General features: G+C 37.5%; 1 protein-coding gene across 2 annotated transcripts in view; it reads right to left on the bottom strand.

Annotated features, from left to right (window-relative positions):
• Positions 1–16,006, bottom strand: part of LOC149168004 (midasin-like protein) — a 394,853-nt gene that overhangs the window by 253,615 nt on the left and 125,232 nt on the right. For both annotated transcript variants that reach the window (XR_016260986.1, XM_089433292.1), the window contains exons 9-17: positions 10,765–10,843; positions 10,212–10,334; positions 10,030–10,108; positions 9,842–9,938; positions 9,561–9,695; positions 9,407–9,463; positions 9,141–9,320; positions 8,914–9,039; positions 6,909–8,795 (exon numbers count right to left, since the gene is read on the bottom strand). Coding sequence is in view for 1 of the 2 variants with exons in the window: in XM_089433292.1 (XP_089289418.1) it covers positions 6,909–8,795; positions 8,914–9,039; positions 9,141–9,320; positions 9,407–9,463; positions 9,561–9,695; positions 9,842–9,938; positions 10,030–10,108; positions 10,212–10,334; positions 10,765–10,843 (2,763 nt within the window). In the remaining variant the exon portion in view is untranslated. The remainder of the gene's footprint in view (positions 1–6,908; positions 8,796–8,913; positions 9,040–9,140; positions 9,321–9,406; positions 9,464–9,560; positions 9,696–9,841; positions 9,939–10,029; positions 10,109–10,211; positions 10,335–10,764; positions 10,844–16,006) is intronic.

The following is a 16,006-nucleotide window of genomic DNA, read 5'->3' as shown; positions in this document are numbered from 1 at the left end:
CCAGATTCCCAAATAATTTGAAGGAGAGGGCCAATACAAGATAACGCTTCTTTATCTTATCAAAAACAACATTTGATTCTTCATACCTGGGGTTCCTTGCTTACTATGAAGAGTCGGCCATTTCCTTGATGACCTGCATTACCTGTCATTCCTTTGATCACTGAAGATGTCCCTGGAATGATTGTTATCATCATCAAGTGATGTGGCCCTGCCATTCAAACACTCCTTCGCATAATGGCCGAACTAGTTATCTGCCTTTCCTTCCACCCTGAGATTCGGTCTTCCAATGAAGTGATCTTTAGGTAGGCCATATTCTGCTGCGCCATTCTGATAATATTCTCTGCTTCGACTTCACCCTTGGTGAATTTGAAGAGGGATGAGGAATCCACTGATCCTTTTGTCCTTTCCCAACTGTCTTCGGTGATTGCTCTTTCACTCTTGCTTGGGCATTGTCTTCACCTCAGCTTTGATACCATGTTAATTTTAGGTATGTTCTATGCTTAGAGCAATTTATTTCAATTTTCACAGTTAGCTCCATATCTTTTCCAGATTAGCAATCACATCAGCATTAAAGTAAACTGCAGATAGAACATAAACATAAATCGCAGAAGACAAGCCAAGACAAGAGGACACAAGATGTGGCGCTAGCCAGGGAGAAACCCCAATGTGGGGAAACCCTTGATCAATTCTTCTTATATGTTCTTCAATAGTTCAGCAGAGAGAGGGAGAGAGATAGTACGTTTACAATAGAAGTCAACACTTTGACTTATCTAGATAAGAGCATAGATCATCTAAGAAGATGATACATGAGATCAGTTGAAGACATGTTGCTTCAACTAATTCTCCGAGGTGACTCCTTCACCTATCGTTGTGCTGCATTTCGTCATCATGCTGCACCTCACCGTGCTGCACAATGATGCACCCATCATCACTATGTTGCATCTCATCACACTTCATTAATCATGACTGTACCCATCATTGTACTGCATTATGTGCCATTGTTGCACCATGTTCCCATCCTGACTTATGTGTTGGATGCACCTTGCTTGCTTGTTGTCCCTAGCATGCTTGTTGTCCTTAGCATGCTTGTTGTATTCGTTGCTAAGTACCATACAACTGTCCCAATGTTAGTTAGTTGTCCCTTGCATGCTGCTGTCCTTCGGAGACAGATGCTCCGGCTGTTTCAGCAATTCCGGGCAATTCTGGCAGTTCGGCTGTTCCCGGCAGTTCCAGCAGTTCCGGTTGTTCCCGACAATTCTGGCAGTTCCTGCTTTTCCGGCAGTTCCAGCTTTTCCGGCAGTTCTAGCAGTTCCTGCATTTTCTGCTTTTTCGACTTTTCCGGCATTTCCGGCTTTTCTGACTTTTCCAGTGGTTCCAGCTTTTCTGGCTTTTCCGACATTTCCGGCATTTCCAGCTTTTCCGGTAGTTCCGGCTTTTTGCCCTCTAAATCAGGGCAACGTTATTCTTGAGGATCTCTCCTCCTACTAAAACCCAAAGACAAGTAGAGAGAGGAAGAGATCCCTAGTGTGTTGAAATGACTTGAAGGCCAACTCTATTTATACTAAAATGTTGAGCACATGTGGGGTTTATTTGGTTCTTGGCCGACCTTGACGAATTGTCTTATAACGCAAATAAATTCATAACTCCATGAATACTTATCGGAATCAAACGATCTTTAGATCAATAATACACCTTCGATGAGAGGGAACCAAGAAAAATATCAGTTGCCATAAATAAGATGACTCACATGGAGTTTGGCCCTAGTTGCCAATTTTAACAAAAGTAGCATTGTAAACATTTCAACCTCAACAACATTATAAAATGAAGCAACATTTCCAAGAATTTCCTAAAGTGTCAACTTCATGAGCAGTGAATCTCTAGTGCAAAGAAAGCCACAATTCTGTTGAAGAAAGCAACAAGCAGTACAACAGCACATGTCACAACTGATATACTAAAAGGCAGTCAGGACCCAATGTATAAGGATATTATACTCGTTGACATAACCAAAATTAAGACCTCACTGGTGCATCAAAACAATAAGGAAATCCTTTACATCAAAAACCAGAAGAATGACTAATTGTAATTTTCCTTTATTTTTATCAATAAGGAGTCTTGGAACATACTCAAAATCATGAACATATTCCTATGGTGAATCTATGAAAAAATCGCAATACCCTGGTATGGTGTTGTTGGAAAAATGTAACTAGGTTCGGTCTTCATAATTGCAAGACTATGTCCCTATATATTTTATGTAAAATGCAAAAGAAAGAAAAAAATATTATTTTTCGAGCATGGATTTTGTTTAACACTGAAGTGTACCCAAAGATTTTTGAGGACTCCATGCCCAAGGATGCATCAAAGGCTTCATGTACCATCAGAGTTCACCATATCATTAGAGTTTTTCGCCTCTACTTCTTCTTCTCATCTTCTTCTATTATACTCAGATTCCACAAGCCCTACAGGGATGATGTAAAGTGATGCTAGTATGATGGGTTGAGTCATGTAACGGGCCTAAGTAACTTGCGACCTTGTCACCAAGTGAGTTTACTCTGGGAGGTTTTTTTACTTGGTTAATTAATAGGACCTTACGAGGACTTAATCATTAATTGAGTTTTTCCTCCAAGCATAACCCCAAAACCAGTGTACGGCTTGAAAGCAAACATAGCGATCACGATTAAATCAGCGAGGGTCCAAAATCAGAAAAATTTGTAAAAATCGGGAAAAAAATCGGCAAATACTAAAAAAATCATTTTTTTCAATTTTTTTAATATCTAAAGCATCCACAACATAAAATAAATGCATTGAAACATAAATACGAAAAGAAAACTAATATATAAGATGTGTAATATCATGTCTAGTGCTACATCACACATAATAGTGAATCATTTCCTGAATACTAAGTCTTGAGTCTCGACTCAACCTCAAAATATCAACAAAAAATATAATAATGTATCTCATATCATGAGTCATAATATCATATACAATCAAATGACCCAAATATCTAATACTATTGATTTCCTTTGCCCCTCTTGCGAGAAAATGTAACAGTTTTCCCTCTAGATGAAGAAGGCGGTGAGGTTGGCATTGGCAGTAGACTCTGTTGTGCTCTAGAAGTTGAAGAACTAAGAGCTATAGGAGATAGACTACGTCCTTTATTGGTGACCATGGTAAGTGGTGTCACCTCCTCCTCCTCCCCTGCAGCTGCTACCCCCTCCACTACCTCCTCCTCTAACCAATCAGAGGTCGATTCCATGATAAGCCTCTTGGCCTCAACCCTCCATGCAACAGTGGTGTCAATCCCATCAAATGAGATGTCCTCCACATCAAGTGTCGTCTCAAGTTGCCTCACCCACAATCGAAGATTGTAGTAAACGTAGAACATGTTATTAAGTCGCTAGAACTCCAACCTATACAAGGGTCATAAATTAATAAATTATAAATAACAAATTAATAATTATAAAAAAATATTATTTAATGAATTTAAAAAATTAAATGGAATATTTTTAACCTGTTGCACTTCTTGGTGTGTATTTTTTCAAGTACACTCTAGTTGCGCTCGCATCCAAAGGAGCTACATGTTTGGTCGACCACTCAAATGACAAGCCTTTAGAGATTGGGTACTCTATCACTATAGCTTCTCCACCATGCATCCACAACAAATAAGATAAACATAAGAAAAAAATTGAAATTGGAAAGTTGACGCAAAGTATAAAGAGACAATAAAATTTGAAACAAGCTAAAGCTTACTTGCCATTTTAATCTTCCTATCCACAATAGCCATTTCAAGGCTAAATGTGCCACTTGCCATCCTGTATATCCTCATTTCTTTGGATATTTATGCACGTTCTACTGGATATGGCACCATCTTTTGAACACAAGTGAAGAATCCATCCATGACCTCAGCATCAAATATAAAACCACAGGAATAACAAAATGTGGGGTTCGGGTAGATCCCTACAGCATGAATGGGACGATGGAGTGTATTGTTCCATCACTCATCAATCACTGCCCATATGAGTTGTCTCTCAAACCCCTCATCCCCCTTATCATCATAGTAGCTGTGAATAGATTCTTTGGCCCTATCCGTGGCCTCATACAAGTAGCCCACTGCAGGCTTGTCTTCATCTACTAATCGAAGAACCTTTACCAAAAGTTTAGTAATGCTACACACCTCCTGCACTCCCACCCAGAAACTTTCTTGGTATGAAACTAGCCTGCATATGGCCTCTCCCTCTGGTTTGCGACTATATGGCAAAGCACGCCACTCCTCTAAAAGAAACATTCTCTTCACATCCCACATAAAATTCAAGAGGGATTGAAGAAATATGAAGCTAGTGGAAAACTATGTAATGGCAAGGCACACCAACTCCTTGTTGTTGGTGAATGTTCTCATCAAATGAAGCACAAATGCATGATTATATATAAATTTTGTAATGTTTTTTCGTGATTCAAAAATATCCTTGACAAAAAGAATTTTTCCTATGTCCTCCAACATTAAATCAATGCAATGTGCAACACAAGGTGTCCAAAATAAGTTAAGATACCTCTTCATAAGCATCTTGCCAACAGCAACATAATTTGCAACATTGTTCGTTATGACTTGGACAACATGTTGTGGACCCACCTCCTAAATGAACACGTCCAACAAATCACATCATAACCGTGTATCTTTGAAATGTGCAGATGCATCAACAAATTTCATAAACATTGTCCCCTTAGGACAATTAGTGAGGAACTTAATAAGGGTTCTACCCTTTTGATCGGTCCAAACATCTGACATCATAGTGCATCCTATGTGTGCCCATGAGACCCTAAACTCCTCCAATCTCTTACTGCATTCAACCTTTTCATTTTGAAGAATGCACCCTCTAAAGTCATCATATGAAGGGGCTTTGTGCCCCAGGCCAACAATAGCAATAGCGTCAATCGCAAGCTGGAAAAATGATTTGTTCCTGCCAATGTTGAAAGGAATATCACTCCAAAGAAGACACCTACCCAACAACTTGTCAGCTTCTTTCTTCTCCCTTTTTTTAAGAGCTGACGTGATAGATGGTTGTGCACCAGGAGTGGTTCCAGGAACAAAAAATGATGAGACAGCTAAGGGGTTGAGTGTAGATGTTGATGTTGAAGAATCAGTACCACCTTGACTCTTTATAGTTGCCTGATCACTTTGGTTGTCTCTATTTGTTCCAATGATTTGAGGGCTCTGCAGATGATTTCTGAATTTGTATTTGTGCAACGCCCTACCTCATGCCCAGAAATTTGTGCAAGGTGGAACTTCAATCTGTATACCCCTATCATATGATGCCCACATAACTTTCAACTCAAATTTGATTAGTCAAATCCTCCATCACATTCACTAAATTCCCATAGAGAGTCCAATTTCCTTGGCATGTTTGTAACTTTGTTAAATCTTGAGTTTTAATGTAAAATTGAAGTTTGAAGTTTGAACCTAGGGCACAAAAAGAATTGCAAGTTAAACAAACGAATTAAAATTTACATACAACATTTTGAATTCTTGACCAAAAAAACCCTAAACTCAATGCAACAATAATGGCAAAAAAACACAATCAAGCCCAAGAAAAAATAATAGAAAAAAACTAGGGCACAGGAAGAAATTAAACAAATAAAACTAACAATCAAGATTTTGCATTATTTACCAGAAAAATATTCAAAAAAAAAAAAACCCTCTCCACTAAATGCAACAAAATGACAAAAAACACACTCAAATCCAAGCAAAAATCATGGAAAATATATGGATGATAGAAACCCAAGGAAAAACAAGAAAAAAACAAAAAATAGGGCCAAATTTGATGCCCATACTTGAAAACCATGCCTTGCTAAAGAAATTTGGTCCAAACTTGAAACTTGTTCGCTTGGGATGCTAAATTCCTTCACGTTTCTCCTCTCATACCCTTGTAGATGAGTTCTCCTCCTTAGCTCTCACCTCTGCCCTTTGTATGCAAAATGAGAGGAAAAAAAACCAAAAAATGACCTTTAAAATCGCTCTACAACGCAGACCGGCGATTTTTTCCCTTCGGCTTGTGATTTTTTCAAATCAAAAAAATCACCGATTTTATTATGCGATTAAATTGGCATCATGAAAAAATCGCGATGTTCGCAACACTGGTGTATATATATATATATATATATATATATATCAAATTACATATTGAAGGCGTACTAAACAAGTGGACCTCTCAAACCTTGTACACTCACTCATTACGAAGAATTCATGAGCTTCATAATCAAAGTATTATTGATGTAAATTATCAACAAAGAATATGGAGTCTAGTAATGAGGAAAGCAAGACTTTGTAAAACCTCGTCAAAACATGTTTTCATGTTACTTAGACTCGAGGGACACTTAAAAGAAAAGATATTGCTATTTCTCTTGCTCCTATTGTGGATAATATTTATATTAGTATTGATATGGCATAGTCTACGACACTAGCACCCCCCACCATTAGCTACACAACTAACTCAAAAAAAAATGTAAAATGGAACTTGTAAAACCACCCATATTCCATAAAATACATTAAGGTATCCTTTGCAAGACAACTCTGCACATAGGTATTGCAATTTTCAAACTGAACAAAGTAATGTCCAAAAAAACAAAAATAATATTTGTTCCAACAGCTAGACACTAACATATGTTTCGAACAAATAACATTTAGTTAATAAAACAAGCAAAGGATAGTTTAAACCATGCCAGTCAGCATGTTATTAGCAAAGGCAATTAAACTGCCTCGACAACTTCAGCCTAAATTTTTCACTACCAAGAGAAATATGTAATTTTTTTTCTTAAACAGACAAGCCCCCACACAAGATAGCTAATGATCCTGGAGAAAAGAGGAAAAGAGATGTCAAATTATTTCCAAATTGAAAATCATAATATTGCTAACATACCTCTGAATACAATTTCCCAATATCAATCTTCACACGAAGATGTTTCTCTAATACCCTTTGTACAACAGCTTTTTCATCTTCATCTCGCAGCCTTTCGGCAAGCAACATATAGCCATCCATTGCCAAATCCTCATAAGATTTACCAGACTTTTTGAACCGCTCTGCCCACCGGAATAAATCACGGGGAGTAATAAATCCATGCTTCCCCGCAAAAACTTTGCTGATTTGCCTATGCCTCTGTAGGTCTTTCATAACCTCTACCATTTTGCTTGCATAGCTGGGAGGAATTTCACATCGTCTTTCTAATATCATGCACAATTCATCTTCTGGGATATCATCTACATGAATTTCCATAAAGCGATTACGGAAAGCACGAGAGAGCACTTTACGGCCACCATAAGTTCCAGGGGGGTTCTGAGTTGCAAATAACATAAAATGAGGATGAGGTTTAACTGTTGCCTGAAGTTCAGGTACAAAGAGTTCTCTATTGTCATCAAGCAAACGATTTAAAGCTTCCAGTACGTCTGAAGGTGCTAGGTTAAGCTCATCTAAAACAATCCAATAACCCTTACGCACTGCCTCAACCAATATTCCTTCCTGAAATATTAGCTTTCCAGAAGAATCCGTGATGTAGTTCCCAAGGTATTCCTGTAAATCTGTGTGCTCATGGTTGTTGATGCGAACAAAACGGTGACCAGTAACAGTTGCAAGATATTCAATCAAACTTGTTTTACCACTAGAGGTTGGACCTTGTAATAGGACAGGATATCTACGAATAAAAACAGCCCTTGCAATATTCTTCAGGTGTCCTCTTATACTCTTTGTGAGAACATAGTGTTTGCAAAATTCAACAGATGCCTGAGACACTTGAGATGTTCCTTTCTCAATCCAGTACTGTTCAAATTGAACATGATTATGACTGGGGCAAGGAGGTGCCTTAAGTAGTGAATTTAATGTCTGTGCACATGTAGTTCCAGGCTCCTTAAACAGCACTGAAGCAATAATTCCTTCCATTACTACCGCACTTGGCTGATCTAAAAGTGTCAGAAACAACATGCAAATTCCATCATAAAGAGCTCTATGAAAACCATATGTTGGAGTTGCTGCTCTTGTGTATTCCAATGCACGTGCCAGTGAACGCAAGCTATATTGAGGCTTTTGATTAGCCCCATCAAGCAATCTAGTCTCTGACTCTTTTCTAGCTTCTTTGTAAAACCTTACAATATCATCAATAGGAAGAGTAGGCAGCATACCCTCAAGATATTGATAAACAAGAAGACTCAAATCTTCCACATTTAGCAAGTCATCAACAAAGAATTCAGTGAATCTATTCTTGATATAGAATGGTAAATCCCGCTTGCCAATATCAGTTGCAGGATTCATGCAAGCAAATATTCGAAAGCCTGGATGGCGAGTAACATATTCCACATCTCCCTTTTCAGTAAGGCAAAGAGATCCTTTTTCTCCTTCCAGAACTCCACTCAGCCTCTGAAGCGTCTCAGGAGGAGCAAGATTTACTTCATCCAATAAAAGCCAATGGCCATTTCTCATGGCCTTTACTAATGCTCCTTCCATGAAAGAAAATGCAAATGAGGTTTGTGAAGCTTCAATTTGCCTTTCGGCTCTGTGAAGATTAACGGAAAAAACATGCCATTTTTCTATTATCTCTGTGTCCAGAAACTTCTTTCTTTTCAGTGTAGTTGTTGCTCCGTCATCACTATTATTTGTTGCCTTGGAAGCTACTGGCTGTAGTACAATATTCCTGGGAGATTGTGATTCCACAAGCTTTGCCACTTTATCAACTGCAATCTGGAATGCTCTTAATAAATGTTCCCACTTCTTTTTCTCCACGAATTGCTGAACTCTCCCAAGAAATTCAGTGTTTCGCTGCACTCAAGTAAATTTCAAGAAAGCAAAATAAAAATTACAACCAAGGGAATTAAAAACACCAAATCTCATCAAGACAATGAAAACAGAAGATAAGAAGGAACTCTCCAGAATGTACCTCTGAAGGGAAGGTTGAAAAAAACAGAGGAATAAACACATCTACAAGAGGAATGCATATTGATCGAGCATCTATGGGTTTAAATCCACCCAAAAAGTCCGTGCTGTCACTCTGTTGACTAAGGTTCTGCCACAAAAACCACGCACGATCACTACCTTTCTATGACTTGAATACAATATAAAAGATAAACGATAAAATCAATCACGAAAAAGTTTGACAAGACATACCAAGACTGTCAGAGGCACACCAAGCCTAACTGCAAGATGTTGCACAAGGGTAGTCTTCCCAGTACCAGTTTCACCAACTAGAAGAATAGGCTCATTATGCTTCACAGAACATGCTACACGCTCTAGGGATCGTAATGCATTCCCAGTATTTGCAAAAGTGTGTGCCCAAGTTGTTTTATTCTGAATGAAGAACACAACCCTCATTACTAACAATGTATGATGTTTTAAGTGGCCAAAATCCTAAAATAAGGTCTTTGTGAATCAACCTGTTTTTTATGGACATCTAGAGGAACACGCCCAATGTGAATGATAGATTGCATATCCTGAAACATAAATTATTTGTATTGTAAGTACAATTTACACTTGACAATAGGAAGTATGCACAGTGCCCAAAACAAGATTATTTTGTAGAGAGAAAACCTGAATCTGGGGCTTGTGTAGCTGATCCAAATATTCTACTTGTGATTGAGATATACACCAAATTTCTGCAATGTTTCTCATAACAAATTGTCTGCTATTCTTACAAGCAACAGAAGCTGCAAAGATGTCTACCGCCTGTAATGGCAAAGATAATATATGAAACAGTCAGGATTCCAGGAGTGCTTTCTAGGTGGAGGTCACCAGTTCAAGCCAAATTGACAGCCATTCATGAAATGGCAATTATTCAACCCAAAACACAAGGGGCAAATACTCTAAGTTACCTCATTAAAAATACGCTCACGTGCATAGACTGACAGCAACTTAATATCAAAGTTCAAGTTCAAATCCAGTATCCGTTTGCACCATTTCAAGAGATCCCTGCAAGCCATGTCGTGGATTAGACATTAATGCACTTATTCAGAAGATAAATATTAAAAAAAAAACTCATATTCAAATAACGATATAGTACCTTGTTGAGAAACGCTGACCATAACAGACTGAATCATAGCCACCAAATTTGGGACTTGTGTTTACCATGTTTAAGGTATCTGTAAAATGTAATAACTATCTATATTATGCACTAAAAATAACAGAAAAATTATTATAGTTAACCATTACAAAAAAATAACGTAATTTTGTAGATATACACACCTATCAATTTAGGAGCAATAGGTTCCAGCATTGGAAAACATGCCTTTACAATCTTGAGCAAATCATCACTGCTTGCAGCATCAATCACAACCTTTCTCCACAAACTGTAAAATGATTCCCTGCCTATTGATCAAAAGCATCCATAGATGCTCAAGTGTTATTTAAATTTAAATAAACTATTCTAAAGATAATTAATCCATCATATTTGATCGTAAAAGCAAGACCAGTCTTAAAGATTCAAAAACAGCCCCAAACAGCCACAAAAAAAGACAGCCTAGAGCAAAGCTTTTGATATCACTTGACGTATTTTTTGTAAGTTTGTAACATAAGACACAGTTTTTCTCAACAAGAATATTAAACCAACAGAAAAAATCAATGACATGCATCTGACACAATGGACCTATGAAACAAGAGCACTACAATATGGAGAAATCCATGCCCAATTTTTATTGATTATTCATAATACCTGTCTGAAATTTTGAAATATCCCAAAATAAAATATCATATACTTCAACAGTAAGCCAGATAATCCCACTTAAAAATCAATACACACCTGATATCCCATGACTGGAGCCGGTTTGTACTTTTGTTATAGTGGCAAATAACTGAAATCCCTCTGCAGCAGGTATCGACTGGGCAAATTCATTTCAGAATTGTTAGCAAACTGAACTTGATAATAGCCAGGAGGAACAATGCTCTAAGCTCAACAATCTTTCAAAATAGATATAACAATTTCCACCTACAAAACCTTATACTCCTGTTGCACTATGAAACATTAGACAGCACTCCAGGATTTTCCTTCACAGGCACCAAAGTGAAGCCCAAGCGAAAACATCACAGGGTAAACTCTCAAAATGGCCATACAAGATTACAATCCCTAGGAAGCTAGAAATTAATGTACTTAAATCAACCAACACAAACCAACTCATTGGATTTTCATGGAATGAATTTTGTAGCAAAGGAGAAAGTGATAACTGGAAAAGCACCCAGATAAGGAAATATTCAGAAACACAAATGTAGAGAAGTAAAATCACAGCATAATGTCGTTTTCCCAGTAGTTAAAACATTAAAACATTTACAATTCCATTTAAACTTCAGTTCTTGAAAGTAACCCTATTGCGAAAGGATCTCAACTGGATGAATGTAAGAAAAGCATTTACTGGATCTCAAAGCCCCAGGCCAAAAAACAAAACACCTTTAGCTGCAGATAATTTAGTTTTTAATATTTATCTAGAAGAGTGGACATCAAGTATACTATCCTGCTAATATGCTTCAGGAAAACATTTGAAATATTGATATCCTCCCATTTTTATCAAGCTTTTATGCAATAGAATCTTCCATGATTCTCCCCTTGCTGCTTTCTACTTCCCTAGGTAACAATCCAACTATTTCCTCCTCTACAATGATCTGGAGTTTTAACACTCCCATTATAATATCATTCAAATAGATAAAGCCAAATTAATGTCACTAATATTGGGTAGTTAGGGGAACCTGGAAGCTCAACAACTGACCCTATGAATAAAACAGTAGCAAACTTAATGTTAGACTCCATTTAATAAAATGTTTAAATTCCATAGATCTCCCATAGCATGTTCAGACATAAAATCAACATTGGCTTGGAAAAAAACAACAGCCTGTGTGTCTGTGACTGGAGTCAAGTTAGAAAAGGACCAACCTGTGAAACCAAAAAATCTAAGAACACAAGTTGTATGTATATTTTAAATATATAGAAGGCAAACTTTTCAAGAATGTTCGAATATCCAAATCAAAATAAATAGAAAAGTTCATGAATATTTGAGATTCAACAAATTTTATCAAATTGCTGAATGCGGTGACTAAGCACTACAACCCTCTTCCGATTGGATACAAAGATTACCATTAAAATTTTGACTGCAGACTAGATGGCAAGAAGATTAATTCATGAATGTGAAGCCTTGAGGCTTGCTTCCAAATACAGCCCACCTTCATATCAATGAGTGTTTAAATGGAAGTTGGTGGCAGTCGTATACACAACATCTTGCATTTACCCAACAACCTCCCATTTCTTGGAGAATGTAACTAGTTTCAGTCCTCATAATTTGTAACATTACATATTTTATTTAAAAAGCAAAAGAAACGAAAAAGAAATATTATTATCATTTTTCTGGACAAGCATGTTCTTCATGCTTCTAGGTTTTTGAGTCAAAAGAGTCAAAGTCCTATTTGGACCTATTGTAAAGAAAAAGGAAAAATTGATTTTTTAAATATGTAATTTTGGGTCACAAACCCCTCTAGGTGCCAACTCAACCTACATGTCAAATCTACCATGCCCCAATGGACATGGCTATTCACACCCCTCTGAACTATATAAATAGAGGGAAGATGGATCTCAATTGGACACTCACACTTGATGGATTGTGGTCTGAAATATTGCAGAGAAGGGCAGAGAAGAAGTGGAGGGGCAAAGTCTGAAAGAGTGCATATCTTCCTGAGCTAGAGTCTGTGGAAGATCTGCTTTTGTACATCTCTTGTTGTTGGTCTCTCACTGATGAATCTGTTGGAAAGAAGGAAGGTTTGACTTGGCATCTAGGGGTGGAAGTTTCTGTGGTTATGGGTCTTTGATATCTCATTTGATTTGATTCTATAAGAAGAGATTTTTGGGGGTTTTCCCATAGGAGGGGTTTTTCCCTGACTTAGGACCCTATATCTTGTGTTCTTTTGTTTCTATGATCTTTGTTCATGTCATGGTAACTATTTGATGAAAGAATCAGAATCAAGATTAATAAAGAAGTAAATTAAGTTCACAAGCAATTACTATGGAAAGGAAAATCTAAATTAAAGTACAAGACTCCCGATTTTCCAACATGGTATCAGAGCTAAGGTCTGGAACAGGAGGCTGAAGATCACATCCGTTGGTGAAGATTCATAGTCTAATGCATCCTTGAAAATAATCTTTGTGGGCTAATCGAGATGTTGGGGACATCTCAACTATGGTTCACACACCTGTAATTTCATTGTGACTCGCTTTACTCACAGTGTAAATTGAATACTGTGGATCAAATCTAAAAGCTCAAATGAGTGGCTCATTATATGCACTAAAGACAATGGATCATTATATTGAATGACCCGCATTGAGATCATATTTACTATGATACTCTATGATTCACTTTATTATGGATCGTATCTATGGTGACATTGCATAAAGATATCGCATAAGTCAATACATCGTGGAATCGTTAACTGGCAGTGGCTTAATTCACAAAGTGCCAAGCTCATATTAGATTGATGGCTCGCAAATCCACTGTGGTCACATATTACACTCTGTGACGGATCAAATTTATAATAGCTCGGGATTGGCTCGCTTAATTTGATGAACATGATCACTCTATTTCTAAGGTAAGAGGCTCATATATATATTATATACTCTGATGGCTCGTTATTGGATCTCGTATTACTAGATCCTGAAATGATTCATTGTACTGTAACTTGCTTGTAAGAGTTTGAAAATGACTACAATTGCAATACGCAATAGATTTTTGTGGTTCAAACATATAGTGGATGCATCACATTTGTGATCTTTGTAGCTTGTTCTATAGTAACTTTGCTCCATTTGATACGTAATACTTTGTAACTCAAATTAATCAGTAACTCGTATGGCATCACATTGAACTACTAAGTGGCTCGGATGCTTGTACCGGGATTCAATATATACGCCCAAGATTATGACTTATATCAACTATTGTTATGTGAGATGGTGATTCATAGATCACACTCTAACATTGTATGGTTCTTAGGGATCTGACATTGAAAATAGTGGCATGATGATCTTTGTTGTAAGTTCGGGAATATTCCAGTCAACAACATTGTAACTGTGGCCACCAAATACTCTAAGTGATATTTATATACTTGATATGTTATGGAAAGTCAACCTAACTGTAAGATCGCATCCGTATGGTTATGACTTGTTATGTGTCACAAGCAGATGGTCTTGCACCTGTGAATGGTCACTCTATACATGATCTAGAGCAATCTTGCATTCAGCGGATGTCTCACTCGATGAGACAGACCCGTGCAATGGTGTTTTCAATGATCTTGTTATGATCTCACCATTATCTATGGCTCGCAACAGTACATGTAGCTCTTAGCTCGTTGTCAACGCCTACACTGCTTTCAAATTAATTTTCGATCTTGACTTATACGGCAACAACGTTATAACAGTCTAACCAATTTCCAGTATCCATGGTTTGATAACTTCACTACGATAGCAGTGATATCATTCTCTTATATAACAATGAGAAAGAGCTTAATGGTGTGAAACAGATACTAGATACATATGGCAATAATCAAATAGTCATAACAATAATGCATGACTTGACGATTATTATGGTCAATGGACAGCAGTTTATATCATCTCCAAGAAATGTGATGACTTGGTTCAAAAGAATGTAATGATATCTGAAGATTGTCATAGCTCTAGAGAAGTTGAGGCATCTGTTGAAGAGGTACTGACACATGAAGAAAGGAGCAGATCCTTGAAGCTATGGTAATATTGTAGAGGTATGCACATTGTTTATGTGCATTCCATATGGTTATGATGATTTGAAAAGGCTTTGAAAACTAACTAGGGTTTTGCAACATACTTTGCATTGTAAGAATCTAGGGTTTGTAGATCTTAATTTTTTAAGGTTTTTGTATCTAGGGTTCATAAATCCTAGATGGGACATGGATTGGAAAACCCTAGAATAGTGAAAACCCTAACCTTAATTGGTTGTTCCCTCTAAGGAAACCCTAACACTTGAAATATAACATCAAGGGTTTGCAGATTTAAATTTTGAAAGAATAATCTACGGTATATGATAAAACCCTAGCGAGGGTTCAATTGAATAAACCATGAGGCTTGAAAGACGAAACCCTAGGGCTGAAGTTTCCACTAAAACCCTAATAAGGGTTAGAATAGAAATATAGGGTTTGTGATCAGAACCCTAGAAGTACACCTTTTGAGAGATCATGCAAACCCTATATTGACAGAATTGACATCATGCTTTTGTTTTTGTATATTTTTCTTGGTTGTACTTTTGTTAAGAATTGCAGGCACATAATGAAGGTTGTCAAAACAAAGGAAGCAAAATAAGAAGAATGAAAGAACAAAGCAAAGCAACACTTGTGCTTGTTGGTGACTCATTGAAAATGATGAGCATGATGGAAGGAGGGAACTGTAAGGACCCTGAAGGAAATAATGTTGAAGCTTCCAACTGATGAGTTCATTTCAAGAACACATTGATAAACTAAGTCGTCTCTGTGGCTTCACCACACGAGCGGTGACACGCAAGTGCATAAATTTTGTTGACCAAACCAGAAGTAGATGGGCATAAACACCAAGGGTTGAACCGCAATGGTTGGAAAGCATCACATTGGATTGTTTGCAACAATTGATGACCAGTGATTAAAGTCCATCAAAAAACCCGCAATCCAAAATGTGGGAGCCAATAGATTTTGCAATAGAGTGACAACATACTGGAGAAGAAGTTGACGGAGAATAATGGACAGGTCATACAACCAAACTGCCACCAAACCACAGGCAGCCCGTGACAATATGGATTACTAATTAAACAAGGACTGTAAGGCCTTCGAGCCGCGGTGCGACTGGCGCCGGGCAAGGTCGTGCACGCGGGCGCGCCAAACGACAGAAGTGCGACGTTTGTGCGACGATAATGCAACATTACATGCGACATAAAAGCGACGATATGTGCAAACACTTAATGCGACTAAGTGTGAGCGTGAGCACTTTTATATGCGATATAAAATATATGGAAGCC

This window comes from Pinus tabuliformis, chromosome 5_1 (assembly GCF_031772625.1).
Source record: "Pinus tabuliformis cultivar Carrire ecotype Pingquan chromosome 5_1, CPIR1, whole genome shotgun sequence".
NCBI classification, from domain to species: Eukaryota; Viridiplantae; Streptophyta; class Pinopsida; order Pinales; family Pinaceae; genus Pinus; species Pinus tabuliformis.
The sequence above is the reverse complement of the archived record's forward strand: the minus strand, read 5'-3'. Positions and strand labels throughout refer to the sequence as shown.